The 13,204-nt window shown below is 40.8% G+C and overlaps 1 protein-coding gene across 3 annotated transcripts in view; it reads right to left on the bottom strand.

Annotated features, from left to right (window-relative positions):
- Sec15 (exocyst complex component Sec15) overlaps window positions 1–13,204 on the bottom strand; it is a 250,812-nt gene that overhangs the window by 142,904 nt on the left and 94,704 nt on the right. For all 3 annotated transcript variants that reach the window (XM_071683731.1, XM_071683732.1, XM_071683733.1), the window contains exon 7: window positions 990–1,130. In XM_071683731.1, coding sequence (XP_071539832.1) covers window positions 990–1,130 — 141 coding nt within the window. The remainder of the gene's footprint in view (window positions 1–989; window positions 1,131–13,204) is intronic.

Below are 13,204 nucleotides of genomic sequence, written 5' to 3' on the forward strand. Positions count from 1 at the left end.
TTGAGAGGCCTGGATGTGGAAAGGGAGCTTTGGTTTTGGTAGCACCAGAAAACAGACAAAGAAAGGATGGCCCATCCACTCATATACATAAACGCACATATACGTATATACATATGCATACCAATATATACAGGGTGTAACCAAAAAATGTACTAACTTTTACACACCCTATAACTCACTAAATTCTTAGGGTCAATTGGATCTGAAAATAGAAAAAAATTCAGTGAGTTATAGGGTGTCAAAAAGTGGGTACATTTTCTTGGGACACCCTGTGCATACATATACACAGACATATACATATATACACATGTACATATTCATACCTGCTGGCCTTCATCCATTCCTGGTGTTACCCCTTCCACAGGAAACAGCATCACTGAAATAGCGCCACAAAAACAGACAAAAAAGGCCACATTTGCTCACACTCAGTCTCTAGCTGTCATGTGTAATGCATTGAAACCACAGCTCTCTATCCACATCCAGGCCCCACAGGAATAACTCCTGAGGTAGGGGAGAAAGAATTCTACCTTCGTATGCCCTTGGTGTCATAGAAGGCAACTAAAAGGGGAAGGAACTGGGGGTTGGAAATCTTTCTCTCCAGTTTTCACTTTTCCAAAAGAAGGAACAGAGAATGGAGCCAAGTGAGAATTTTCCCCTCTAAGGCTCAGTCCTCTATTCTTAATGCTACCTACCTAACACAGGATATGGCGAATGTGTAGGAAAAAAAATATAAAGTTAGCAGGACAATGATGCCATCAACAAGTGGAGATAACTGACGAGTGGAGGGAAGGACCCAGACCAAGCTGTCAGTCACAACCGCTGAAGAGGTGTCTGGCAAGAAGTCAGAGAATATTTAACTGACCAAAAGGCTATGGGGTTAGCTTCTAACTTCTGTGGATTGAAAGTCTCTCAAAGCTCACGACAACCCAACTGAGGGGGGATTGTCATCCAGTTTCTCCTTCAAGTATCATGTTCTCATTACTACATACCTTACCACATGCCATCTCCCACACTTCATCCAAATAGGGCCTTGTAACCAAACCATTGCCTGTGTTGAGGACATGGTCTTCTATTACGAAGAAGCCAACCACTCCATATAGGTACTGTCGATATCCCTCCAGATTTTCATGCTGAAGATGCAAAACACTGTTAATATACATATGGCCTTTTCTCTCATCTTACTAAAGTAAACAAAGTTCAGTTAATTAGTTTTCAAGGATGACATAGGGTATCTTCTAATTAGTATTACTACGTAAGCTAAATAAAGTGCAAGATCTTAAGATCCAAGTCATACTAAAATAAGATGCAAAACTTGGTTAAAAACCAAACCTGTGAGAATCTATCACATAACTATACTCAAGAAAAAGAAACCCTAATTATAAGGATCAAATCTAAATGACAATCTTTCACAGATTTAAAAATAGCCTTCAGTGTAGGAAATTTCAGTAAACTTCAACACATCAATATCAAATACAAATAGCATGACATAAACGCTGAAAATAATTGGAACACGAACAACTTTCTGCAAATGAAAAAGATGTAAAGACGAAAAATAATATGATGAAAATGAGTGTAGGTTTAGAAAATAGAAAAATCTTTTCTCTCTGGCAGTGTTCAGCAAGCATGAAAGATACTCCAGGATAATCTGGGTTAGAGCTTTCCAATTTTGTCATTTCTAGTGAAAAAGCATTGGCATTCCTTAATCTTCACTCAACCATGGTATTGGAAGCACACTCATTTCAGGCTCAGCTTTGGCTAATCTGAGATGTGTCACTGACCTAATTCTCCAGGTAGCTCAACTGCAGAGAGTTAATATATTGCAGGATCATTCCTAATGGTAGCAGTTGGCAGAAAAACAAAGGAAGGCAAGGCAGATTAAAAAAAAGTAACCATCAATTTGTTTTCCATTTACTTTCTCAAGACATTTACAAACAACACTCATAAACACAAGCCTATAGTACAATAGCATTTCCCAGTCTCCTTTCCTACTGACATGCACATTTCCCTCTTCCATATCTTTAGAACTGAACTTCCTCTCTTGTCCTATTGAACAGTATTTTGGGAGGCCTAGCCAGTGCCTCAGCAAATTCCTTTAGCAAACTTCATCAGGTCCATGTGTTCTGTAAGGGTCAAACTGTTTTAATTGCCTGATTATTTTACCACTATCAACCTATGTACTTTCTAAGACTTCTTCCCCTTCCCACCTTTCTAAAACTGGTGTACTACTAATCCTCCACTGTAAAAACACTTTTGAATTTGTCATTAAGTTCCTCAAGTATATCCTTGTCTTCTGCAAGAGCTCTTTGCTCTGAGTCCCTTACCCTGACTAGTTGTTCTTTAACATTCAGTTTGCTCCAAATGAACTTCTGGGAAAGGTTTGGATAGTAATTTGCATTATCCACAATGCTCTCTCCTAAACCTCTCTGCTTCTCTCTCCTAACCTTGGAGAGCTCATTTCTTGCATTCCTGTATCTTTCTAATGCTAGACGGCTACAAAGACATTTATATCACTTCCAAGGTAAATCCCTGAGTTCTTTAACCTTATGGTATTTCATGTCGAGCCATGCCTCTTTCCATTTCACTCTTCCACCTCTGTGGTGTCTCATGGTACCCATGTCCTGATTACTTTGTCGATGATTTCACAGACACTCTTACAGCACTGGTCTATACTTTTGTTGCAGAACTTCCTTTCCCAGTCTACATTCTCAAAGAACTTAATAAGTTCTACATAGCTGACTTAACTGTGTTTCATGTTTCATCTCTGGGTCCTGTGCTTCCTCTGATTTCCTTCTTGTGTCCTCCTCCACCTCATAGTCAAAACTGAGTACTACATGATCACTCTTTCCTCAAGGTTCTTAGTTGATATGTTCTGTTTCTATATTGCTGCATGCAAAGACAAAGTCAAGCAGTGATGGTGTATCATTCCCCCTAGCTCTCATAGGCTCTAATAACTGATAAAGGAATTCTCCCATACACTGTCATGAAACTTGTATCTCCATGTCTCCATGAGCATGCAAGTTTTCCCGGTCTATATCCCTGTACTTGAAGTCCATCCCCCATTATCAATAATTTACCATCTTCTTTAAGGGTGTATCTCGCTGCCTTCCTCCCCATCCTAATTGCTCCTTCACTGTTATCAATGTAGATCTACTCTATATTGCTGTACATCTTTTGAGGGCTGTATACAACAGCAACGTTGTACACTTTCTTCTCACTATGATTTTACCCATTATATACTGAATGAGGATGTCATCCATAACCATTTCCTAGAATCTTATGTTATCCCTCATTAAGGCCAAGCCTCCCTCCTTTTATTTCCTCTGTCTTTTCTTATCATTATCGACCCCTCCAAGCAGATTTCATCAGACCTCAGAAATAAGGGAAGAATGCGTGGAATGCAGCATGTGAGGGAGGCATGGAAGGACAATGACAAATGGAGACTCTTTTGCTGTGGCCTCTCCCTTGATGCTTGATGGGAGTTTTCAGAGGGAACAGGCATCAGATACATAGACAGATAGAAAAATTCAGTTCCTATGTGAGTTTAGTATTTACCACTCTAACGATATCTGGGTTGCTGTCCTTAATACAGCCTTTGAATCATACCTCCTTACCACTTGCCAAAAGTCCATCTGCATTAGCATACAAAACCACCAGTGTACAACAATTGCCACTAGTCAGTTCCATCCCTCTGTGATATCCCTCCCCATAGCCTGATACAACATCTGTTTTTGCCTCTTATCAGCTTTCTTTAGTCTATCTATCTCTCTGATGCCTGTTCCCTCTGGGAACTCCTATCAAGGGGTGGCCATGGCAAAAGAGTCTCAACTTATCACTATCCTTACATGCCTTCTCACATTCACCATTCCATGCGTTCTTCCACTATTTCTCTCCCTCCAATATTCCTCCACTCTATTTGCACATCACAAGTGGTCGTCCACTTACAACAACCCTCTAACTGTAGTATCACACATTCTTCTTGTAAACTCCCAGTCTTGCATTCTTTCCACATGCCCAAACCACCTCAAAGTATTACATTTCACCCATTCTACCACTCCATAATTCATTCCCTTTGCATTTCCTGCCATACCACATTTCTCATATACCCTTTTATTTATTTCTTCATTCCATCTAGTCACACCACATGCTCTTCTTAAATAGCTCATTTCCACAGCCTGGATTCTTGACCTGTGACTCATTCCATGTCCATATTTTGGCTGCATAGGTCAGGGTTGGGAGGACTGTGTTGTCCCTTAATCCTCTCTTAACTTCCATACTTACACCTCTACCCTTCATTATTTCATTAAGGAACCTAAAGACTCTTTTACCCTGTACTGCTCTCTCCCTTATCTCTCCTTCTATATCACCACACTTACCAAAGACAGCTCCTAGGTACTTAAATTCTCTCATTTCTTCCAGTATTTTTCCCCTCACCACCAAAGCACAATTTAGTACACTTTTTTCTTTCCCTCTATATGGTTTTACAAAATCTATACTTTCACACCATTTCCTTTCAAACACCATTACTTTACCTTTACTTGCATTTTCCTTCAATCACTTATGCTTCCACACATCATAAAACACATTTACAACCTTTTGCAACTCCTTTTAACTCTCAGCAAACAACACAGTATCATCTGCAAACAGGCTTGCCACAAGCCACCATATCTCGACTCCACACTTCATCTCTGCACCCCTTTTCCCTAGTTTTGCTTTCATCTCTCTTATCAGTCCATCCATATATATATATATATATATATATATATATATATATATATATATATATATATATATCTTTTCTTTCAAACTATTTGCCATTTCCCGCGTTAGCGAGGTAGCGTTAAGAACAGAGGACTGGGCCTTGGAGGGAATATCCTCACCTGGCCCCCTTCTCTGTTCCTTGTTTTGGAAAAAAAAAAAAAAAAAAAAAAAAAAAAAAAAAAAAAAAAACGAGAGGGGAAGATTTCCAGCCCCCCGCTCCCTCCCCTTTCAGTCGCCTTCTACGACACGCAGGGAATACGTGGGAAGTATTCTTTCTCCCCTATCCCCAGGGATAATATATATATATATATATATATATATATATATATATATATATATATATATATATTATATATATATTTCTTTTTTTTTTTATACTTTGTCGCTGTCTCCCGCGTTTGCGAGGTAGCGCAAGGAAACAGACGAAAGAAATGGCCCAACCCCCCCCATACACATGTATATACATACGTCCACACACGCAAATATACATACCTACACAGCTTTCCATGGTTTACCCCAGACGCTTCACATGCCTTGATTCAATCCACTGACAGCACGTCAGCCCCGGTATACCACATCGCTCCAATTCACTCTGTTCCTTGCCCTCCTTTCACCCTCCTGCATGTTCAGGCCCCGATCACACAAAATCTTTTTCACTCCATCTTTCCACCTCCAATTTGGTCTCCCTCTTCTCCTTGTTCCCTCCACCTCCGACACATATATCCTCTTGGTCAATCTTTCCTCACTCATTCTCTCCATGTGCCCAAACCACTTCAAAACACCCTCTTCTGCTCTCTCAACCATGCTCTTTTTATTTCCACACATCTCTCTTACCCTTACGTTACTCACTCGATCAAACCACCTCACACCACACATTGTCCTCAAACATCTCATTTCCAGCACATCCATCCTCCTGCGCACAACTCTATCCATAGCCCACGCCTCGCAACCATACAACATTGTTGGAACCACTATTCCCTCAAACATACCCATTTTTGCTTTCCGAGATAATGTTCTCGACTTCCACACATTCTTTAAGGCTCCCAGAATTTTCGCCCCCTCCCCCACCCTATGATCCACTTCCGCTTCCATGGTTCCATCCGCTGCCAGATCCACTCCCAGATATCTAAAACACTCCACTTCCTCCAGTTTTTCTCCATTCAAACTCACCTCCCAATTGACTTGACCCTCAACCCTACTGTACCTAATAACCTTGCTCTTATTCACATTTACTCTTAACTTTCTTCTTCCACACACTTTACCAAACTCAGTCACCAGCTTCTGCAGTTTCACACATGAATCAGCCACCAGCGCTGTGTCGTCAGCGAACAACAACTGACTCACTTCCCAAGCTCTCTCATCCCCAACAGACTTCATACTTGCCCCTCTTTCCAAAACTCTTGCATTTACCTCCCTAACAACCCCATCCATAAACAAATTAAACAACCATGGAGACATCACACACCCCTGCCGCAAACCTACATTCACTGAGAATGTAGAATATATATATATATATATTTCAAAACACCCTCTTCTGCTCTCTCAACCACGCTCTTTTTATTTCCACACATCTCTCTTACCCTTACGTTACTTACTCGATCAAACCACCTCACACCACACATTGTCCTCAAACATCTCATTTCCAGTACATCCATCCTCCTACGCACCACTCTATCCATAGCCCACGCCTCGCAACCATACAACATTGTTGGAACCACTATTCCTTCAAACATACCCATTTTTGCTTTCCGAGATAATGTTCTCGACTTCCACACATTCTTCAAGGCTCCCAGAATTTTCGCCCCCTCCCCCATCCTATGATCCACTTCCGCTTCCATGGTTCCATCCGCTGCCAGATCCACTCCCAGATATCTAAAACACTTTACTTCCTCCAGTTTTTCTCCATTCAAACTCACCTCCCAATTGACTTGACCCTCAACCCTACTATACCTAATAACCTTGCTCTTATTCACATTTACTCTTAACTTTCTTCTTTCACACACTTTATTTTTTTTTTTTTTTTTGCTTTGTCGCTGTCTTCCGCGTTTGCGAGGTAGCGCAAGGAAACAGACGAAAGAAATGGCCCAACCCACCCCCATACACATGTATATACATACGTCCACACACGCAAATATACATACCTACACAGCTTTCCATGGTTTACCCCAGATGCTTCACATGCCCTGATTCAATCCACTGACAGCACGTCAACCCCGGTATACCACATCGCTCCAATTCACTCTATTCCTTGCCCTCCTTTCACCCTCCTGCATGTTCAGGCCCCGATCACACAAAATCTTTTTCACTCCATCTTTCCACCTCCAATTTGGTCTCCCTCTTCTCCTCGTTCCCTCCACCTCCGACACATATATCCTCTTGGTCAATCTTTCCTCACTCATTCTCTCCATGTGCCCAAACCATTTCAAAACACCCTCTTCTGCTCTCTCAACCACGCTCTTTTTATTTCCACACATCTCTCTTACCCTTACGTTACTTACTCGATCAAACCACCTCACACCACACATTGTCCTCAAACATCTCATTTCCAGCACATCCATCCTCCTGCGCACAACTCTATCCATAGCCCACGCCTCGCAACCATACAACATTGTTGGAACCACTATTCCTTCGAACATACCCATTTTTGCTTTCCGAGGTAATGTTCTCGACTTCCAAACATTCTTCAAGGCTCCCAGAATTTTCGCCCCATCCCCCACCCTGTGATCCACTTCCGCTTCCATGGTTCCATCCGCTGCCAGATCCACTCCCAGATATCTAAAACACTTCACTTCCTCCAGTTTTTCTCCATTCAAACTCACCTCCCAATTGACTTGACCCTCAACCCTACTGTACCTAATAACCTTGCTCTTATTCACATTTACTCTTAACTTTCTTCTTTCACACACTTTACCAAACTCAGTCACCAGCTTCTGCAGTTTCTCACATGAATCAGCCACCAGCGCTGTATCATCAGCGAACAACAACTGACTCACTTCCCAAGCTCTCTTATCCCCAACAGGCTTCATACTTGCCCCTCTTTACAAAACTCTTGCATTCACCTCCCTAACAACCCCATCCATAAACAAATTAAACAACCATGGAGACATCACACACCCCTGCCGCAAACCTACATTCACTGAGAACCAATCACTTTCCTCTCTTCCTACACGTACACATGCCTTACATCCTCGAAAAAACTTTTCACTGCTTCTAACAACTTGCCTCCCACACCATATATTCTTAATACCTTCCACAGAGCATCTCTATCAACTCTATCATATGCCTTCTCCAGATCCATAAATGCTACATACAAATCCATTTGCTTTTCTAAGTATTTCTCACATACATTCTTCAAAGCAAACACCTGATCCACACATTCTCTACCACTTCTGAAACCACACTGCTCTTCCCCAATCTGATGCTCTGTACATGCCTTCACCCTCTCAATCAATACCCTCCCATATAATTTACCAGGAATACTCAACAAACTTATACCTCTGTAATTTGAGCACTCACTCTTATCCCCTTTGCCTTTGTACAATGGCACTATGCACGCATTCTGCCAATCCTCAGGCACCTCACCATGAGTCATACATACATTAAATAACCTTACCAACCAGTCAATAATACAGTCACTCCCCTTTTTAATAAATCCCACTGCAATACCATCCAAACCTGCTGCCTTGCCGGCTTTCATCTTCCGCAAAGCTTTCACTACCTCTTCTCTGTTTACCAAATCATTTTCCCTAACCCTCTCACTTTGCACACCACCTCAACCAAAACACCCTATATCTGCCACTCTATCATCAAACACATTCAACAAACCTTCAAAATACTCACTCCATCTCCTTCTCACATCACCACTACTTGTTATCACCTCCCCATTTGCGCCCTTCACTGAAGTTCCCATTTGCTCCCTTGTCTTACGCACTTTATTTACCTCCTTCCAGAACATCTTTTTATTCTCCCTAAAATTTAATGATACTCTCTCACCCCAACTCTCATTTGCCCTCTTTTTGACCTCTTGCACCTTTCTCTTGACCTCCTGTCTCTTTCTTTTATACATCTCCCACTCAATTGCATTTTTTCCCTGCAAAAATCATCCAAATGCCTCTCTCTTCTCTTTCACTAATAATCTTACTTCTTCATCCCACCACTCACTACCCTTTCTAATCAACCCACCTCCCACTCTTCTCATGCCACAAGCATCTTTTGCGCAATCCATCACTGATTCCCTAAATACATCCCATTCCTCCCCCACTCCCCTTACTTCCATTGTTCTCACCTTTTTCCATTCTGTACTCAGTCTCTCCTGGTACTTCCTCACACAAGTCTCCTTCCCAAGCTCACTTACTCTCACCACCCTCTTCACCCCAACATTCACTCTTCTTTTCTGAAAACCCATACAAATCTTCACCTTAGCCTCCACAAGATAATGATCAGACATCCCTCCAGTTGCACCTCTCAGCACATTAACATCCAAAAGTCTCTCTTTCCCGCGCCTGTCAATTAACACGTAATCCAATAACGCTCTCTGGCCATCTCTCCTACTTACATACGTATACTTATGTATATCTCGCTTTTTAAACCAGGTATTCCCAATCACCAGTCCTTTTTCAGCACATAAATCTACAAGCTCTTCACCATTTCCATTTACAACACTGAACACCCCAAGTATACCAATTATTCCCTCAACTGCCACATTACTCACCCTTGCATTCAAATCACCCATCACTATAACCCGGTCTCGTGCATCAAAACCACCAACACACTCATTCAGCTGCTCCCAAAACACTTGCCTCTCATTATCTTTCTTCTCATGCCCAGGTGCATATGCACCAATAATCACCCATCTCTCTCCATCAACTTTCAGTTTTACCCATATTAATCGAGAATTTACTTTCTCACATTCTATCACATAATCCCACAACTCCTGTTTCAGGAGTACTGCTACTCCTTCCCTTGCTCTTGTCCTCTCACTAACCCCTGACTTTACTCCTAAGACATTCCCAAACCACTCTTCCCCTTTACCCTTGAGCTTCGTTTCACTCACTCACTTTCAAGCCACGGTAACATCACACAGCCCAGCCTCACTCCTACATGTATCCCAAAACCTTTGCTCAGCTCTCCATCTACTCTTACATATGCATCTGCTCCTCTATAGAAGGCTTTCACACCATCCAACAGTTGTCTCCCTATACAATATATCCTTAATACCCTAATAAACCATTCCACTCAACTCTGTCATATGCTATCTCCAGATCCAATAAAGATGCAAACAACTTCTTACCTTTTGCTAAATCATTTTCCACAGTCATTTTAACACAAAAATCCGATCCACACATCCACAAATTCCCTTGCTCTTCATTTATTCTACATTCAGTCACTATGATTACTCTGTCAATCAACATTTGTGCATACACTTTTCCTGGTATACTTTACAGACTTATCCTGCTATAACTGCTACATACATCCTGACCACCTTTTCCTATGAATAAAAGAACAATAATAGCTTTCATCCAATCTTCAGGCACAACCTTCTGTTTCCATGCTAAATTACATGTAAGATGCATCCACTTTATTACACTTTCTCCTCCATACTTCTTCAGTCATAATTCCCTCCACTCCAGGTGCCTTTCCTACCTTCAGCCTCATTATTGCCCCTCTTACCTCCCTTTTGCCATAGGCCTTTGCACTTGTATCCTTTTCCTTCCCTCCTCCATACCCATGCATGTGAAAACTGCTGCCTCCCCTTCTCCCACATTCATTAGTTCCTCAAAATATTCTTTCCATCTTCTTTTCACTTCCTCCTTTTGATTCAGCAACTCCCCTTCGTTGCTTTTCAAATCAACATTTCCACTCTTACATCCACCTCTTTCAATTTTCAACTCCTTCCAGTATATTTCTTATCACAATACTTTCTAATTAACTTCCAAAATCTTCATCTACTCTTTCTTTACTTTCCTCTACCAGTTTCTTAACATTCCATTTACATTTTTGTAATTTTCCCTCCTCTGCTGAACTTCAAGTGGTACATTCCTATCAAGCAATCTACCATATGCCTTTTTCTTCTCTCTATCCTCTTATACTTTGTCACTCTTGATGCAAACTCCCCAAATTCCTTCCTTCTGGAAAGTTTTGTTTGTTTCAGGACCTGTTGAGTACACACTTCCTTGGCGAACATTTTCATGTTGAATGTTACCAAAACTTTTGAGGCCTTTTCCTATCATCCTGTCAGCATGACTCCATCATCTTAATTTCCTTTACTTCTTGACATGCAAATGTAAGTTCCATTGTCCTAAATATCCTTGTGATTAGTTCCTGCTTCCTTGGCTTCCTTTTTTTCTTTGTCCAGTAGGTGTTCCTCTCCCAGTCCAAATATCACTATGACTTTCCCTAAACCTTCCTTTTGTACAACTTCCCTCATTTGTATTGTAGCCCATCTTTCCATTATCTCCTATAATTTTGCTATGTCCTCCTCTTTATCCTATATATCTAAAATCTACTTTTTCAGCATTTCACAGCAGTCTTGAATTACCTATGCTTCTTAAATTTTCTATTTACTGCAACATGAACTTCAATTAGCACTCTGTCTCTGACTTTATATACAGCCTCTTCAATAATGCTATCCAGTAATCCTGTCTTCCTATCTACTTCAAAATCTTCTGTATCCCACTATCTACTTCAGAATCTTCTGTATCCCACTATCTACTTCAGAATCTTCGGTATCCCACTATTCCTATACCTTGGTTCCTCTTCTAATTTTTCTGCTTTGCTTTTCTCTTTACATTCTACATTTGAACTTATACAAAGCATCTCTGGTAATCCTGTCCAATACTGAACTCTGCTTACGGTTTCAAAATTTCCAGTAACCCTATGACTTAGTACTTTTCTTTCACTTCAGCAATGAAGTTTTCTTCAGTCCTAGATCTACCCTTTTGATAAATACCTTATCATTCTTAGCCTCCACTACCTTGGTTATATGGTCTTCCACTACCTTGGTTATATGGTCTTCCACTACCTTGGTTTTATGGTCTTCCACTACCTTGGTTTTATGCTCTTCTTCAGGTTATATGGTCTTCCACTACCATGGTTATATGGTCTTCCACTACCTTGGTTTTATGCTTTTCTTCAGGTTATATGGTCTTCCACTACCATGGTTATATGGTCTTCCACTACCATGGTTATATGGTCTTCCACTACTATGGTTATAAGGTCTTCCACTACCTTGGTTTTATGTCTTTCTTTAGGTTATATGGTCTTCCACTACCTTGGTTCTATTGTCTTCCACTACTTAGGTTTTATGCTTTTCTTCAGGTTTTATGGTCCTCCACTACCTAGGTTTTATGGCCTTCCACTACCTTGGTTTTATGCTTTTCTTCAGGTTTTCTGGTCTTCCACTACCTTGGTTTTGTGGTCTTCCACTAACTTGACTTTATGCTTTCTTCAGGTTTTATGGTCTTCCACTACCTAGGTTTTATGGCCTTCCACCACCTTGGTTTTATGCTTTCTTCAGGTTTTATGGTCTTCCACTACCTTGGTTTTATGCTTTTCTTCAGGTTTTATGGTCCTCCACTACCTAGGTTTTCTGGTCTTCCACTACCTTGGTTTTATGCTTTTCTTCAGGTTTTCTGGTCTTCCACTACCTTCGTTTTGTGGTCTTCGACTACCTTGACTTCATGCTTTCTTCAGATTTTATGGTCTTCCTCTACCTTGGTTTTATGCTTTTCTTCAGGTTTTCTGGTCTTCCACTACCTTCGTTTTGTGGTCTTCGACTACCTTGACTTCATGCTTTCTTCAGATTTTATGGTCTTCCTCTACCTTGGTTTTATGCTTTTCTTCAGGTTATATGGTCTTCCACTACCTTGGTTCTATAGTCTTCCACTACTTTGGTTTTATGCTTTTCTTCAGGTTTTATGATCTTCCACTACCTTGGTTTTATTGTTTTCAGGTTTTATGGTCTTCCACTATCTTGGTTCTATTGTCTTCCACTACCTTGGTTTTATCCTTTTCTTCGGGTTTTATGATCTTCCACTACCTTGTTTTTATCCTTTTCTTCGGGTTTTATGATCTTCCACTACCTTGGTTTTATCCTTTCCTTCGGGTTTTATGATCTTCCACTACCTTGGTTTTATGCTTTTCTTCAGGTTTTATTGTCTTCCACTACCTTGGTTTTATGCTTTTCTTCAGGTTTTATGATCATCCACTACCTTGGTTTTATTCTTCAGGTTTTATGGTCATCCACTACCTTGGTTTTACGGTCATCCACTACCTTGGTTTTATGGTCATCCACTACCTTGGTTTTATGGTCTTCCACTACCTTGATTTTATGCTTTTCTTCAGGTTTGATGGTCTTCCAATACCTTGATTTTGTGATTTTCTTCAGGCTTTATGGCCTTACATCACTTTGGTTTTAAGGTCATCCACTACCTTGGTTTTATGGTCT

The sequence above is a fragment of the Panulirus ornatus genome, chromosome 37 (genome assembly GCF_036320965.1).
Source record: "Panulirus ornatus isolate Po-2019 chromosome 37, ASM3632096v1, whole genome shotgun sequence".
In the NCBI taxonomy this organism is placed as follows: domain Eukaryota; kingdom Metazoa; phylum Arthropoda; class Malacostraca; order Decapoda; family Palinuridae; genus Panulirus; species Panulirus ornatus.